General features: G+C 30.9%; 1 protein-coding gene across 2 annotated transcripts; it reads left to right on the top strand.

Moving 5' to 3' along the window:
• The first annotated feature begins 2,872 nt into the window (after positions 1-2,872).
• On the top strand, positions 2,873-4,590 carry LOC120207254 (LOB domain-containing protein 25-like). 2 transcript variants are annotated; one of them, XM_039206768.1, is made up of 2 exons: positions 2,873-3,150; positions 3,811-4,590. In XM_039206768.1, exon 2 carries the CDS (start codon positions 3,822-3,824, stop codon positions 4,335-4,337), a length of 516 nt encoding a protein of 171 aa, XP_039062699.1. In that variant the 5' UTR covers positions 2,873-3,150; positions 3,811-3,821; the 3' UTR covers positions 4,338-4,590. The 2 variants fall into 2 exon arrangements, with proteins under 2 accessions (XP_039062699.1, XP_039062698.1); XM_039206767.1 differs by having other exon boundaries at positions 3,806-4,590.
• Positions 4,591-17,690: the final 13,100 nt, after the last annotated feature.

Raw genomic sequence — 17,690 nt, 5'->3', positions numbered from 1 at the left:
ATAAAATAGTTTAAATATAATTTAATAATCATTTAAATGATTTATCTATTTACTTTGAGTAGGTATATACGGTCTTAAAACCCCAATTTTGACCGGTATATAAAAGACAAGGCAATCCGACATGAAGAATAATATTTGGTATCAGTCCTTGTATAAATTTATTCCAGCTGCTTGGTTTTATTGGCTGTGATATTGAATGAAGTAATAGTATTGTACAATGGAAGCTCATCATTTCAATAATACATGTTAACAGTCCGGTCTTCATTTCTAATAGTTTTGCTCAATCATACAACCCGACAGTACACCTCACAGACTCACAGTCACTGAAACTTGGAAATCTCTGTCTCAATCAGCCTTAACAACTACATATTTGTGTATCATAATTATATTTAAAACAAGTCAGTAATTAATTCATATTTGGGTAATTGGTGAATTCAAAATGCTTTCATTTTCAAAGACTTTTCCACTATACATAGCGATTATCAAACTATAGGTTTGAATCAGATATTGATCTGATTGATTCAACATATATAAAAATGTACCCATATATGCCTAGCATCAATTATATATATCAGATATGGCAATAATCTCTTCTTCATATCATACCAAAAAATTAAAAAAAAATATTATATGATATGAAAAAATATATTGACGTTAGAAAATACATGAACATATAATAATTTTATAATTATTAATAAAATTTATATAAATATGAGAATATATATTCATATAATAATTTTTATTTATATTAGTATTAAATTTTTAACTGAAATGGTGTCATAAGTTTAATCGGATATCAATTTAATTAAAAATTATAGATAGCTTATTTCCTTTAAATAATATTCAATATTATTATAATAGTATACTTTCTTTTTACACTTTTGTATAATTTTTAAATACAATAAAAACTATTAATTTTAAAACCAAATTTATATTTAATTAATATTTTTATATAAAATATTCATTATTTCGCCTATAATTATTTTCAAATAAATTTTTAAAATTAAAAAATTTTGTATAAAGTGTATTATTTTAATAATATCATATGTGTGATAAAATCTAATATTATATATAAGAATATATATAAGGGATCCAGAACACGTAGTACATTGAGTGTTGATTGGATGACTAGTTGACAATTAAAGGTATAAACATCTGTGCTTTTTGCAAGATGACAATTAATTGTGATTAATATTTTTTGCTTAACTTTATAGTTGTATCAAAGAAAAGACTTCTGCAGATTGTCTAGCTACACTTCTGATATGCTATTTGTCCTTTTCATATTACACCAAAAATTTCTTTAAATTATTATTTCTTCATTGATATTAGGGATGCAATTATATATATATATATATATATATATATATATAAATTATATAAATAGATTTGAATAATATTTTTGAAGTATAAATATTTAAGTTATTTAGAATTTCATTTTCTAAATTCAAAGTAATCGTGCTTAGGTGTAATTGCATTTACAATCTCTTAAATATTGTAATAAAATGATGCCAATCAAGTTAATGCTCAATCAATATTTGAATAAAAATTTTATTTATAAAAAGAATGAGTTAGAATAGAGATTTGTTCAACATAAACAAATTCGTTTATAATCTTGTCAAAAGTATGCTCATTAATTTGTTATAAACTAGTATATTAGTTTGTCTATGGTCTCATTTATTAGTTTGTTTATTTAAATTATATTTTTACTGTAAAATAAACCTAAAAGAATTTACTTGTACTCTTAGAATATAATTATTAATATTTATTTTATTAATTTTATCTAAAAATAAAAATATGTTATTTATTAATTTTAAAAAATTTTAAACGTATACTTATTCATATTGAAAGAAAATATTAAAACTAAATAAATTATAATTCTTAAAATTTCAACGGAACTATATAAATTTAAAAATTAAACATAAATAAACGTATACTCATTCATTTACGGTACTATTTACTATTTAACTTTTCATATTGTTTCCCCCTTAAGATTAATAGATTTAAATTTTAATGTGAGTTTCACCAATTTCTTGAAACAGTAGTAAGCAGTGTTTTGAAAATCGGACCGGACTGGTTTAATCAGGAATCGTTGTCTAGTCCGGTTTAACCGAGAACCGTTGTCTAGTCCGGTTCAAACTACACCGGTTGAACCACTACTAGTGAACCGGCCGGAACTGCTGAACCGTTCGAGCCGGGCCTGTTAAAAAACATTAAACCATGTGGGATTAGTTGGAATGATCATCTATGTTTCTTAGCCATGTGGGATTATTTTATTCTCATATTTTTTACTCTTTAGACTTTTGGGATGTCTTCTATGTTTCTTAGCAATGTGGGATTGTTTTTTTAAAAAAAATTAAACCAAACAATATCATTTTGTTATGATTTTTTTTAGCATCAAATTTATTTTTTAATTATAGTTATATAATTATATTTATTATTTAATATGTTTTACCTTAAATATTATGTTTTAGTTAATCTGAATCATTTTGTTTCACTTGATTTTATGGTTTTTAACTTATATATGTTATGACTTGCTTTGAATATGACTTGTGACATAAAAAATTATTTTTTATTAAATATTTTTGATAATTTTATTTAATTTTTTAAATAATTATGACATCGTCCGGTTGTTCTGCCCGATAAGACCAATTCAATCGATTGAACCAATGAACCGATAGCATGTCCGGTTCGATAATAGAACCGATTCTGAAAATCTAAGATATAATTATTATAAGTGCAGACAGTGTCACAGTCATCCTTTTGTATCCCCCATTTATTTTAAACCCCCCCCCCCCCGGTCGTCTTTGGCTTTTTGAAAGAAAGAAAAAAATATTAATTAATGAATTTATTTATCTTTCTTCCATTGTGTCTCCTTATCATCACTGCAAAATCCTCTTAATTCCCTCTCTTTTCTCCCATAACTTCCTTCTCTTCTGTCACTGAACTTGTGCAGACTGCAGGCGCTCTTCCTCTTCTTCAACTTCAACTAGGGTATTCTCTTTAAAAACACACTCTCATAACCCTAAGCCTATGGAAATTTTTCATCTTTCTGTTGCTGCATAGTGTTTCTCGTAGGGACAAAATAAACCTATTATCAGAGGCTGTACTAAGAAACTTTGAAAGAGCCTAGCCTACTCAAGGGGAATACAGGTAATACCTACACACACACACACACTTTTCTTTTGGTTAATTTTGAGAATGATCTTTTCATGCTTTTAAGGTTTTCCCACAAAGAATTTGACAAGTATATGCATATACGTAAAGCAGAAAATAGGGAGATACTTAGCTGAAATCTTGGGAATTTTTGTGCTCTTCAACGATGGGATACATGAGAAGGTTTTGTTCCAATATTGTGCCATTATTTTGACCAAAGTTTTTGCATGTTAATTTACTGTTCGTTTTTCCCTAAAAATTATTTTTTTTTGTTTTTGACTTTTGGGTTTGTTTCTTTTACGATTTATGACGAAAGGTTTCTGACACTAGTATTTAAGTTCGAAGAAAGCTGTTTGTCGGTCAGAAAAATTGTTTGAAGGAAAAACTTAGATGGAAGAGAAAGTGTTTTTTCACCCTTAAGCAACGTCTCACGAAATCTTTAAGGTACTTAACCTAGTTTTTCCTCCAACAAACCTTGAGAAAATATAATTTACAAACAAACTTTTTAAATTACAAATTAATCTACCGAGAAGGGAGTTTTAATATTTTAATCACCATTTAGAATCAAATTTTAATATTGTGAGTGAAACGAGTTAAATCATCAATAAGTCAAATATTGATAGTTGAATAAACAAACCCTTTTTTCTCGTTCATCAGAAGAAAAGAAAATGGCATCTTCAAGCTATTCAAACCCACCATGTGCAGCCTGCAAGTGTTTGAGAAGAAAATGCATGCCAGATTGCATATTTGCACCATATTTTCCACCAGACGAGCCACAAAAGTTCATCAACGTTCACAAAATATTCGGTGCAAGCAATGTCAGCAAATTGCTAAACGACGTGCCGCCCCATCAAAGGGAAGATGCAGTCAACTCTCTCGCCTATGAAGCCGAGGCAAGGATGAAAGATCCTGTTTATGGTTGCGTTGGAGCCATTTCAGTCCTTCAAAGACAAGTCATGAGACTCCAAAAGGAATTGGATGCCACCAATGCCGATATAATCCGCTATGCCTACAATGAAATACCGCCGCCGCAACCCAAGGCGGCGTCCCAGTATGGAAGGAGACCAGCCTCTGGCCATGGCGTCTCCGGTGGTGGTTCTTTTAATCAAAACTCTGAGTTTTATTATCCCTCTCAGTGGAATAACAATGACCCTAGTGGAGACGATGAGAGCGGAAATATGTGATGCTTTGTTAAATAAATAATTAATAAGCGTATCAAGATTTGATATAATGTAAAAATATTATTATTATTGTAATTAGGTTGTTGGGGGAGAGCTCCCATTTGGCTAGCTCTAGGGTTTTCTTGTTATGGAATGTGAGGAAGGGACCATGTGTCATATCATGGGTATTTTTATGATATGCAAATTATTACCCTCATGAAATATTATTATTCTGGTATTTCTTTGTGAAAAAATATATTCCTTAAAAGGTTTGATATTTAGTTTTTTGGTTAGTCAAAAGTTTAATAAAATTATGAAATAACTACAAAGTATGATGATAGAAGGATGTCGTTTAAATAAATAAAATATCTATAGTTTTATTAACAGTGCTCCAATATTACAAGAAAAGTTTAATCTCACTAATATCTCTAAATTTATTGTTTGTTACTTGGATTGAGTTTGTGTATTTACACAATCTATTTATTTTAATCTTAAAATCTAAAATGATAAATCAAATTATAGACTCTAAGTCTTAAGTTTATTCTACAGCCAAAATAGAATATGTATGACATATCATTAGAAAAAATAAGTTTTTGTAAACTAAAATTTAATAGAAAAAATAAGTTTTTGTAAACTAAAATTTACACAATCTATATATCAAATAATTTTTTATTTTTATATATTTGAAAGTTTTTAGAAAATTATGTTTATTATTAAGTATTAGTTCAATTGATAGTGATATAATTACAAAAATTCAAAAATTATAAGTTTAATTAAACTTATTGAATGATATCTATGGTAAAAAAAATGTTGGTATTACTAAAAGATTCGAATTCGAACAATTGTATCTATAGAATATAAATATCTTGTAATTGATTACAAAAATTCTAAACAGATACTATCATATAATTTATTCAAATTATTAAAAAAAGGCATTTAATTGTTGATCTTTTTAATATAAGGGTCATTTCATATTCAGTAGTATATAATATTGTATGTGTGCGTGTATGAGCGCACCAATCTCCCCTATTTTTAAACATATAAAGATGCAATAAACTTGGCCAAAAGATAACGGTTAAGCCACCAACTGCTTAAAGTGCACTGGTTTATTTGCGGACTAACAAGCGGGGCTATAAATGAGGCGATACAGATTGTGAGTAATTCGAGATTAATTTAATCAAAGTTTGATAATTACTCGATTTTAATAGATTCGAGTATGACTCAAATTCTTAACAAATCAAAACAAGCTACTTGATACTCGACTCGAAAAGATTGTGAATAACTTGAAAATATAATATATTAAGATTTTAGTTTAAAGAATAAATTATTAATAATATTAACATTTATGTGTTGATTTTTTTTTTTAAAAAAATCATTATAAGGTTTTTATGTATTTAAGGTTCAAGTTCGAGTTTGAGTTGGAGGCTTCAACCGAGTTAAGTTTAAGAATTTATTTTCATTTCAAACTTTTTCGAGCTTTTATGAGCTTCAGTTCATGATTTCGAGTTCGAGCTAAACTTAAAAATTTTAAGCTCATGAGTTTTCGAATCAAGTTTCAGTTCATAGTTTTCGAGTTAAGCCGAGTTTACCTTGACTCGGCTTCTTTTGCAGGCCTACTAACAGGATCTCTTTTCATAATTTGAGTATCTTTTTCCTAGTTTACGGCAACCATTTTCTATGCTCTCAAACGTCATATTTTACTTCATTTCCCGATGAATTCAATTTCTTTTGCAACACAATATTATTTCATTGCGTTTTACGGCAAAATCATGCAAGTTCCAAATACGTATTGGATTAGGGTATGATCATTTGAGTGTGACGTTGATGCCCGGATTAACAAGTTTAAGCAATATATCAAACTGAATAAAATAGTCTCCATTTTAAGCATATTCTACATTGGCCATTAGCTATATAGGATCTAAGTGTGAACGAGGGGAAATAATAAAAGTAAAAGATTGTTTGTTGCAATATTCTCCATATTAAATGTTAAAGCTTTTTTAAACAGCTCAAAGTTTCAACAGGTAGTAAAAGTAACACTGTATATTTGTTGACTTGCCATTTTTCTTTTCTTTTTAAATGACACATAATTGCACGGATTGCCCTCAACTCCTGTGACGAAGCAATGTGAAAACTACTCTAAAATTCCGGAACGCTGTCACAATCTGGAACAGAGACGAGGCACAGGCACCTAGCTTTGTAGGAAGAATAAAGGGGACTGTTTTCCCATGTGGAAGGTACGTGAATCACCAGAAAAATTAAATTGCATGAGAGATTTTCAAATTTTGATTAATTGATTTCCCTGGTCTTTACCATGGATCTAAATAGCCATCAACTGTCGTTGTATTGTGGTTTTAAACCCGTTCAAAGTTATTATTGCACGATCTTTATGTCACCCGTAACGTCGGTAATTGCACGAGAGATTTTCAAATTTTGATTAATTGATTTCCCTGGTCTTTACCATGGATCTAAATAGCCATCAACGGTCGTTGTATTGTGGTTTTAAACCCGTTCAAAGTTATTATTGCACGATCTTTATGTCACCCGTAACGTCGGTAATTGCGATAAATGCAAATCAATCCTGATTTAAATCATTGGTTCTTGTATATTGGAATCATCCCAAGACAGCACGAGGAAAGAGGGGGAGGTGGAATATATGAGGTCATTGATGAGAGACTGAAAGATCTTCTCTGTCTCGGGAGGGGAGGAGCAGCGCAGCGCAAAGTCGGAAGAAAAAGGTAGATGGATGATGATAATCAGGGTCCCAAAAGCTCGTCTATATCCATACATGTTTCGTTTTCAAATTAGTATTTGCAAGGGCCACCACCACTCCACCGCCCAATACGGGGAAAAAAACACAATCAAAACCCTCCACATCTCCAAAAACAAACACACCTCTATTACTCTTACCCAATGCTTTTCATTCATTGATTGATTGATTGGACTGACTTGACCTTCCTTTCCATTTCAATGCTGCAATTAGGAACGCTTCTTGCGGCTCGCTTTTTACCATTGCTTCGGCCGGTTGGATTAAGAATCGCTCACAAACACCAGCTTGATTCGAGGTAAAAATCAACAAAATCCTACATACTAACCACTATTAAGGGTATTAAGTGAGATAAGCAGCTAATGAGCATTTTAAGTTTAACTTGATCAAAATTTTATTAACATTTGATTTGATTTGACTTGATTCGAATTTAAATTAAATTTGAGAATTTAAATTAAATTTGAGAATTTAACAAGTTGAGTCAAGTAAAATCCAACATGACTCGATAAATTTGCGAGTACTCATTAACTTTTTTAATATAAATTTTTAATATGTTTATTACTCTATAAGATTTATTATGTATTTGTTAAACTTTTTTATAAGAATGGTTATAATATATTAATTTAGTGTATTTGTGGATTGTTATTTTGGTTGTAATATGTTAGTTTAGTCTATTTTGTAGATTGTTATTTTAGAGTTTAGACTTTTGGAATTATTTCACATACAATTTCGATCATATTTTTGTTAAATTTGTCAATTCATTTTTATATTAATCTATATATTACTAGATTATATATATATATATATTAAAAATAAGGTAAAAAATTCAAATAAGCTTGACTAGAGAGTTGAATCTAGCATTGTTCTACTCGTGATCGACTTATTCCATAAACAACTCCTAACACTTAATTACACACACACACACATATATATATATATATATATTCTTTATATATAATACAATACTAACTTAATTAAAGCAATAATTAAATGAAAATCGACGATTTGATTGATTTAATACTGATATAATTTTGAAAACCATACATATTACCCATTGATAGGAGAAAAATAAAGAAAAACTTTATATTTGTGTGGTTTTGAAAGTTTAGGGTAATTTGATTCCAATCCAAGGCGACAAGTCCCCGTCGGCTAGGGGTTTGTTGTCAAGGGGTCCAGCACCCGCACGTTCGTTCGTTGGACTTTGCTTTTTGTTTATCTTGTGTTTCAAAATGGGATTTGTATTTACCATCCACACACTTTTGCGTGGATAGGTGTCCACAACCCAAAAATAAATAGATAATCAACTATCTAGAATTCCATACCCCTCCCACCTCAATAATATTAATCCAATCTCTATATACTTCAATTTTAGTGTAAATTTCCATTGAGGCCACTAAATTATAGGGTTGATTCTCTTTCGAGTACTGAATAAAAAATGATCAATTACGTCACTAAATTTTTAATTTGATTTCAATTGAGACGTCAACCGTCAATTGTTAATGGAATTGATGACATGACAGTTCAAGAAATTTATATAAAAGTATATTTCATCTTTGTTAATTATGTATTTTATATATTTGGTCTTAATTTTAATTTAAAATATTTTAATAATATAATCCACAATAAAATGTGATCAAGAAATACATATAAGGTAGAGGAGACTCAAACCTAGGTCTTGTAAGTAAGGGGAAATTAAAAGCTGAAATTAACTCATTGTTTTTTACCAGTGAATATATTCTCAATTTTTACACTTAATCTCAACCTTTGATTTCCCCTAATCCAACGATCCTAAAAATGTGTCAAACTTTATAGTTTTCCTTAGTGTAAGCAGATCATGTCCCTGTTGTATATATATATATATATATATGCATATTATCTTATTGGTAAAACTTAAAAAAAATAATACTAAGATCAATAGGAATTGAATCCGAGTCTTGGAGGTAAAAGACATAATTATCTGACAAGCGTTGAAATTACCAAATAAATAAAAACTTTAATCTCAAATAAATAATGAAAACGGTATAGAGAAGTAAATGTCGACTAACAGGGTGATGTAAGGCATGAATGCCCTTGATTATGGATCTAGTGAATGAGCAAACGCCTGCAGTAAGAAAGGCTCTAAAAGATTGGTTTGGTGGTTAATGAATGGTGATAAGGGTGGGCTTGATAATGAAAGAGATGGTTGCAAGAGATGGTTATTTGTAGGGTGGTGAGGGCTAAGAAATAATGGAATGGTTGGATAATATCTTAGATAACAAGAAAGAAACTAGGCTATAAAAGAGCCTAACACCTTTCCTTATAAGTTATCTAAGGGGTGGTAACAAAAGACTTGGCCTTGTTGACTATAATGAGTCAAGAAACACAAGTATCAACGAAAAGATATAGGATCGATGCCATAAGCACCTAAGTACTTGATAATTCGGTAAAGTTCTTAAAGAACAAAACAAAAAGGAAAACCTCACAAAGATATATTAATATGAAGAAGGGGATGCCTTACAACTAGCTAAGATATTGGCTTACATAGAAAATAAAGGGACATGGCCGAATAAACATGTACCCATTCAACAGCCCTTGTTCCTTTACACACTACATAATGTTTGGTGTTTAAAACATGAATAAATAAGTGTTGGTTCGACTAGGATGAAGGGGAATAGTGTTTGGCTAAATATTTGTTTCATTGGTTCAAGTTTTACGCCTTGGAGAGAATGAATGATGCTTGGACGAATAGTGAGATGCCTCTTGGAGTTTTGCGCCTAAATGAGTGGTTGTGAAGACTTTAGGATGAATGGATAGAACTCCTTGGTGTTTAGCTCCTAGCCTTGATCGTATGGAGTGCACATGCCTTGTTCACGTACATGGTAGCCCATATTAAACACATGTTCCCTTATGATGTAGCATGCTTCTCCACACCATAGTTTGGTGAGGTATCGAGCACTTGATGTGTGTTGCACTCATGGATGATGTTTGGTGTTAAGGTGGAGTCATAGGTAGCTAAGTAAGTAGTGTATGTAGCTAACTAGGTACCTAGTGTCACTCTAGCTGCCTCTAGCTACCGTAAGTCCTCAGCTCATCTATTTGCTCCTTAGCTACTCTATACTAGTGTCAACTTCTATTCAGCTACTTCAGCTATTCCTAAGCTAAAATTTTATTCATTAAGTTCCATTTAGATAAGCTAAGTTATCATTTAACATGTTTGCTAGAATGAGTTGCCTTAGGTTGAGTTAGTTATCCATGAGATGTCATATCCTTCGTTAACCTCCTATATACCTACATGTATATTAAAAACAATAACATAAGTATTGAATCTATAGGAAAACAATAACATAAGTCATGAATCAATGGGAAAAATATAAATAGATGTTGTCGCTTATGTATACGAAATATATGAGCTAAATATGAATTCATAAGCTAAAGAATAATGCATGAACATTATAAGATAAGTAAAGTTATGGATGAATACATTATGTCTATGCATCTATATGCAATACATTTTACAATTTATCATCTACGGGAGAAATCTCTTTAAATGAATAGAAAGCTTGAGTGCACTTAAGTGATAAAACTTCCTTGAATTGCTTGGCTATTGATCTGGTAATTGGTCCTTATGGCATGGTCTTTGGATCTGGTGTAGGTGTGCTCACATCATCCCCCTTCTTTGAAGAAATTTATCCTTAAATCGTCACTATCTTCATAGAGAGAGAGAGGTCTGACACATTGAAAGTTGTACTCATAGCATTATCTCATGGTAGATAGAATTTGTAAGCATTATCATTGATCATTGCCACAATCTGAAATGGATCATCTCCTCTCGGCATGAATTTGGATTTTTTTATATTTGGAAACCACTCTTTCCTGAAATGAACCCAAACCCATTCTCCAACTTCAAATGAAATATTCTCTCGCCCTTTGTTGGCATGTTGTTCATACTGGCATATTCTTTTCTCAATGGTGTCTTAAACTTGTTAATGAAGCTTCTTGACATGCTCATCCATATCCTCGTAATCTTTGCTTGTCATATGTTCAAAAGGAAAAGTTAGTAAGTCCAAAGGTGTTAAAGAGTTGAAACCATAAACTACCTCGAATGGAGAATGCTTCATTGCTGAATGAGTTGCCTGGTTGTATGCGAACTCCACATGGGGTAGACATTCTTCCCAAGACTTAAAGTTCTTCTTGATTATTGACTTAAGTAAGGTAGAGAGTACTCAATTTACCCCTTCAATTTATTCATCAGTCTAAGGGTGGCATGTAGTTGAAAATAATAGTTTGGTTCCAATGTTTCTCCAAAGTGTTCTCCAAAAGTGGCTGAGGAACTTAGCGTTCGATCATACACAATGTCCCTTGAAATTCCATGCGAATACACCACTTCTTTAAAGAACAAATTGGGTATATGAGTAACATCATCTTTCTTATGGCATGAAATAAAATGGGTCATCTTGGAGAATCGATCTACCACCAAAAAGATTGAGTCTCGTCCATTCTTTGTCCTTGATAGTCCTAGTACAAAGTCCATGGAGATGTCGGCCCACGGAACGCTTGGTATGGGAAGAGACACGTACATTCCATGAGGCATGACTTTTTATTTTTCCATTTTGCACACTAAGAACGTTTCACACACCCTTTCACTGTCCCTTTTCATAGTTGGCCAATAGAGGTTCTTTCAGAGTGCTTAGTGTCTTTTCAATGCCAAAGTGCCCCAGGAGTTCTCCTTTATGTGCTTCTTTGATTAATAATTCTCGAATAGATCCTTGTGGGATGCATAAACGTCTTTCTTTGAAAAAGAATACATCGTGCTTGTAGTATTTATCTTGAAAACATGTATCACAAAGTTTTTATTTTGCTCCAAAATCAGGGTTAGTAGCATAGTGTTCTTTAATAAATGAAAAACCTAAAAGTTTAAAATCCAAAATAGAGAGAAAAAGGTACCTCATTGATAAGGCATAAACAATAATGTTGTTTTCCCTTTTTTTAGTTGATGACATAAGGAAAAAAATCTAGAAATTCCACCCACTTGGCATTCTTCTTGTTTAACTTATGTTGCCCTCAAATATGCTTTAATGTTTTATGATCAGTATACATAACAAACTCCTTAGACTATATGTAGTTTTGTCATATCTCAAATACACGAATGAGTGGATAAACCTCTTTATCATAAACATGATAAATCAATGTTGCACAACTTAGTTTCTCACTAAAATAAGCAATGAGACACCCTTCTTGGGTCAAAACAACACCTATGCCAATTTCGGATACATCACACTCTACTGCGAAGGTCTTGTCAAAATTTGGTAATGCAAGTAGAGGTGTCTTTTTCAAACACTCCTTGACCTTTTGGAATGCATCTTCTTGTTCCTTGCCCCATAGGAATTTTGAATTCTTTTTTATGATCCCGGTTAAAAGGGCAGTAATGGAACTAAAGTTTGGTACAAACCTTCTATAGAAACTTGGCCATTCTATGAAAGCTTCTCACTTGGCTTATGTTGATAGGTCTTGGCCATTGTTGAATTGCTTTATTCTTCTCAGGATCCACCTGCAAACCTTGTGAACTTACAATGAAGCCTAGAAAGGTGAGTTGATTAGTGCAAAAGAGACATTTCTTAAGGTTGGCATACAATTTTTCCTTCCTTAATGTGTCAACGATAGCCTTTAAATGTTATTAATGATCTTCCAAAGATTTACTATATACCAAGACATCATCAAAGTAAACCACGCAGTACTTACCAACATAGGGCCGAATGACATGATTCATCAAACGCTTAAATGTACTAGGTGTGTTAATTACGCCAAAAGGCATTACAAACTATTTATACTTACCAATGTAGGGCCGAAGGATATGATTCATCTAACGATTTAGAATTGAGCTTTGCAAAGATTTAGAGTAAGCTGAGTTTAGCTAAGCATGGATTGGATCATGCTTAGCATTATGAAAAAGAAAATAATAAAAGAAAAGTGCAGATGAAAGAAGAGCAGAAATTCAAAAAATAACTAAGGAAATATAAATTCCAATATGTTTTTAAAGCTTAAATCTAAAGGGGTATTTATAACACGAGAGTTTTAAGTAAATAAAATAACTAATTCCTAAATAAAAGATAAGGATAAAATAATCAAACTAAAAATCATAAATTTAAAATGTTTATCACAAAAGATAAAAATAAATATTTAAGTTTTTTTTTGTTCTGGTTGAATTATGATTATCTTCTTAATAACATTATCCCAGATAAATTATAAATTAAATATTAAAGATAATTTTGCTTTTCTTCTAGAAGACGTTTACTGGACTGTCAAAGTATGTTGGGTTTTAAGTTAATTAATATAATGAAGCGCATGTCCAAAATAAACCAAAACAAAATAAATCAGTAATATCCAAATGAAAAATAAGGAGTAAATAATAGTAAAAATATGCAATATTCAACACTTATCAAATTCTCCTCACTTATTCAATGTTTTTTTTCAAGCATACCCTAGTTTAACATGTTGACTTTTCCATTTTCCTTTTATCATCTCGCTTCACATCTCAGAATACCAATAAAGTCAAGTCCACATCAAATATTTGAACCATAACAAGAAAGTAGAAAAGCATGAATATGATACATTTATGGAAAAATCATAACATCTTAATAATCCATTAATTTCAAATAAAACAAGACTTAACACCCTCGCATGGATTCTGTAACATTCCAAATCAGGGCCAATGACTAAATTACAAAATTTGAAAACTATGTGCTCGATTTCGAAACAAGTTAAAAGTTCAATGACTTAAATAGGAATAATTCCTTATTGGATTGGATGATAATTATGGAAATTTGAAGGTATAATAGTAATTTCACAATAAAGATTTTTTCCCTCCTTTATATAGGATATAATACATGGAAATGAAGAGAGACAATGTTCTAGTTTCCAGAGTTCTCTTCTTCTTCTTTCTTCTTCACGTATGGAAGCCAAGAGCAAAGGTAAGATTTCTTGTTGGTTGATATTTAGCTGAATTTAAGATTGGTTTATGATCATTAAATGATAGAAAAGCTTAAGGAAGGCTTAAGTTAACTTTTAAACAAAGAATGAAAGAGTTATGGAGATTAAAGATTTGAAGTTTTTGAATGAAATTTTGGAAAAGAGTTGATAAGTAGAATTTGAAGTTAAATTTGACTTGTCAATAGTTGAATTAAGAGATTTGGAGTGATAGAATTGGATTTAGAACATATATAAAATTTGGTATGATTCTTGAATACTATGTGGATGAGTGAATTTTTAAGTTAAAGAGGTATTGAATGAAAATTAATTGGTTTAAGTAAGTGTATGTAAGTTAAGGATACAAAAGGGGTTGAAATATGAAGTGTTTGAGATGAAATGAAGTAATTTTCGCGCTGAAAATGTGATTTCTGGGTTAGGGGTATCGATACCCATTCAACAGGTATCGATACCATTTTGAATAAAAATTTCAGAATGCAATGAGGGTACCGATACCTTAAGGAGGGTATCGATACCCCCTAAAGGAAAATTGAATTATAGTTCAATAAATTAGTTTAAGTTATTAACATCGAATTATAAGGTTTAGGCTTCTGATAATCGTATTGGAAATTATGTTTATGTAGATATTGAGCCTAAACAAGTTCCGGAACATTTGGCAAGTAAGATCGATCAAGGGAAAGATAAGAGATCGGTATTGACTAGTGAGGCCAGGTGAGTGCGTATTATTAGAATATACGTATTGTATATGGAAATTGGACTTGCGAAAAGTTTGTTTCCAATATGTTTAATATATGATTGTATGATTAGAAGTATGATTATGTTTGATATTACATGAATATGCTTTCTTCGTATTACATGTTATGTGGTATGAATTTATATGATACGTGTTATATGGCAATGATTTATGTATTATAGGAAAAATGTTATATGAGCTATATGAACATGGGATATAAGTTATAGGATCACAAATTATGTAAAATACCACTGACTTATGTGATAACAAGAGAAAGTGACATAAAATATGAAACGAACATGGGATATAAGTTATAGGATCACTAATTATGTAAAATACCACTGACTTATGTGATAACAAGAGAAAGTGACATAAAATATGAAACAAGATATAAATTACTCAATTTAGAAATAAGGGAATTGGTATAATCAACTTAAGGGATTAAATAAAAAGCGAGATAAGTTAAATAACATTGACCTATATAATAATATGAGAATAATATATATATTAGGAGACATTGATAGAAGTGATTATATGAACATGTAAGATAAATTATATGGGAAAGATTTATAGGCTTAAATAAACTTATAATAAATAAGATATATGGTAAAGATCTATAAAGCCATAGGAAGATGTTATAGGAGCTTTTGATGATAATTTATTAGAAGACTTGCATATGTGATAAGTTATGTGAAACTGAACTAGGTAAACATATGTAAAGGTTATATAAATAATAGAAATGGAATGAGACAAGTACATAATAATATGAGTAATTATGAGAATTAGTGCATTAGAGTTATATGATTTATGGAGAATTGAAGAAAACTAGATAAGATTGAATTATAGAATGAACTGAGAATAATATATCACTTAAGAAATTTGAATATAAAATGATGATATACACGTATAGTAAAAGATATATGTTTATAAATATGACATAGGTTATGTGTTATATGATAAATATGAACATATGAGAACAAGGGATAAAATAAGTGACTTTGTGATGGAAGCTATATGGCCATGAATGATATAAATAGGAATTATTTAAGTACTATGTAACTATGAGTATTTGAGTATGTATCTATGTGATGTGATATATGAGGCCATATGAAATATGTTATAGAAATTACGTGATGGCATGTTTGTTCCATGGTATATGATATGTATATGGTAAGTAAAAGGGATTAATGGTTATGATAAGAATAATAATAAGGATAATGAAATGACATGTATATGTGAATATATGTCTATGAGAAGATATAAGAATAAGATATAAGCAATGTAACAAGAAGAGTGAAATGGCATGAAAAGTTTATATAAGCTATGCAAAAGTGATCTACGTGACTATATGTATATGAGATCCAACTTATGTGAACATATGAGAATACATGTCTATGTGGTGAGCTATGTGAAAGTAAATACATGAATATATGAAGCATAAGAAAAATGCCCATGTTATATGATACGAGAGCTATAGGTATAGTTGGCATGCCAAGAGTCGAGGGTCTACGCGGTCCTTCGGGACAAATACATAGGTCCTTCGGGACAAATTTCATATGCCACTCAGTAGGACTTATACGAGTTGTGGTGACATCAATAGTGCACAACCTCAATGTACTCGAATACCTTAAGTTCTCAGTAATACACTTGGGCTAATAAAGAAATAAAAACAAATACAATATATGTTATGTATATGCTTTTTGTGATATAATAAATGTTATAGAAAGGATATGATGATGTATGGGTATAGTATTTGATTAAGAAGGTTAAGTATAAAAGTATGTGATTAAATGATAAACTACTAATGATGATTTATGTGTATGTAGGTATTTCTTACTAGGTAATTTGATATGATTTATATGGTGATATTTGTATTGCTTGGTTAATTCAATCATATGTTGATTAAAAGAATAGATATAAGAAGATATGATTATAATATATAAATGATAAGAATATTGTTGGTGGAATAAGGTTAGAGATGGAAATAATGTGTGATATGTATGTGTAAATAGGTAGAGTTATTTTATAAGTTTATTGCCTTACTAAGTCATAGACTTAGCGTGTGATTGTTTCACACGTAGGTTACAAAATCAAGAAGTGAAGCTTGAAGACACTCGTTTTTGATCGGGCTTAACAAATATTATAAATATTAATTATATATTATTATTATTATTATTAATACAAATTACATTATTTTATGTAGGCCTGAAGCTCAAGTCCACTACGACAAAAGCAATCATGCACCCTCGCGCTTCACCCATGCCTCTCATATTGACCAAGTACAACAAATGTCGTACCCCAATAGAGATTCCAGTAGCTAATTGATTAAACTGCATTGGTCTTGCCAATTCCTATACCCCACGAGTGAATCCAAACCCGGTTACAAGATCCAACCTGCCAGTCACCATAGATGCATGTTGGATTCAGTGCTATCCACATCCATGCGTGAAACCTGCCACAATTACATAGCCAAATATCATCTCCAAAGTCAAAGAATCAATCCACCGAAAAGCAACCAACCTAATCCCGAAAATTTCGGGATTTCACTTGACCTGCTCCAATCAAATCTCACCAAACAGAAGGAAATTAGCATACAACGACAAAGGAGATTCGGTGAAGAAGAAGAAATAAATCAGGGGATGAAGGAACCTGATAGGGGGCACAGAACAGAGGGGCTCTCGATCATGAAAAAGAGAATTTCATCAGAACAAAAGAGGAAGAGCGAAAAATGAGAGGAATCGAAAGCTAAAAAAATGAGTACATGTGCAAATCCATCAAAAAACAAAAAGGAGAAATTCTTTGTAATCAGAGTGGTCTGAAACCCGCGGAAAATATATGGTGTATGTGTGCTTGTGTCGTTTGACAACTAAATGAAACGAAGCAGTACCCATTCCAAAAAACAGAGCATATGTTCAAA

The sequence above is a fragment of the Hibiscus syriacus genome, unplaced genomic scaffold, assembly GCF_006381635.1.
Source record: "Hibiscus syriacus cultivar Baekdansim isolate YM2019G1 unplaced genomic scaffold, ASM638163v2 tig00014444_pilon, whole genome shotgun sequence".
Lineage (NCBI taxonomy): Eukaryota > Viridiplantae > Streptophyta > Magnoliopsida > Malvales > Malvaceae > Hibiscus > Hibiscus syriacus.
The sequence above is the reverse complement of the archived record's forward strand: the minus strand, read 5'-3'. Positions and strand labels throughout refer to the sequence as shown.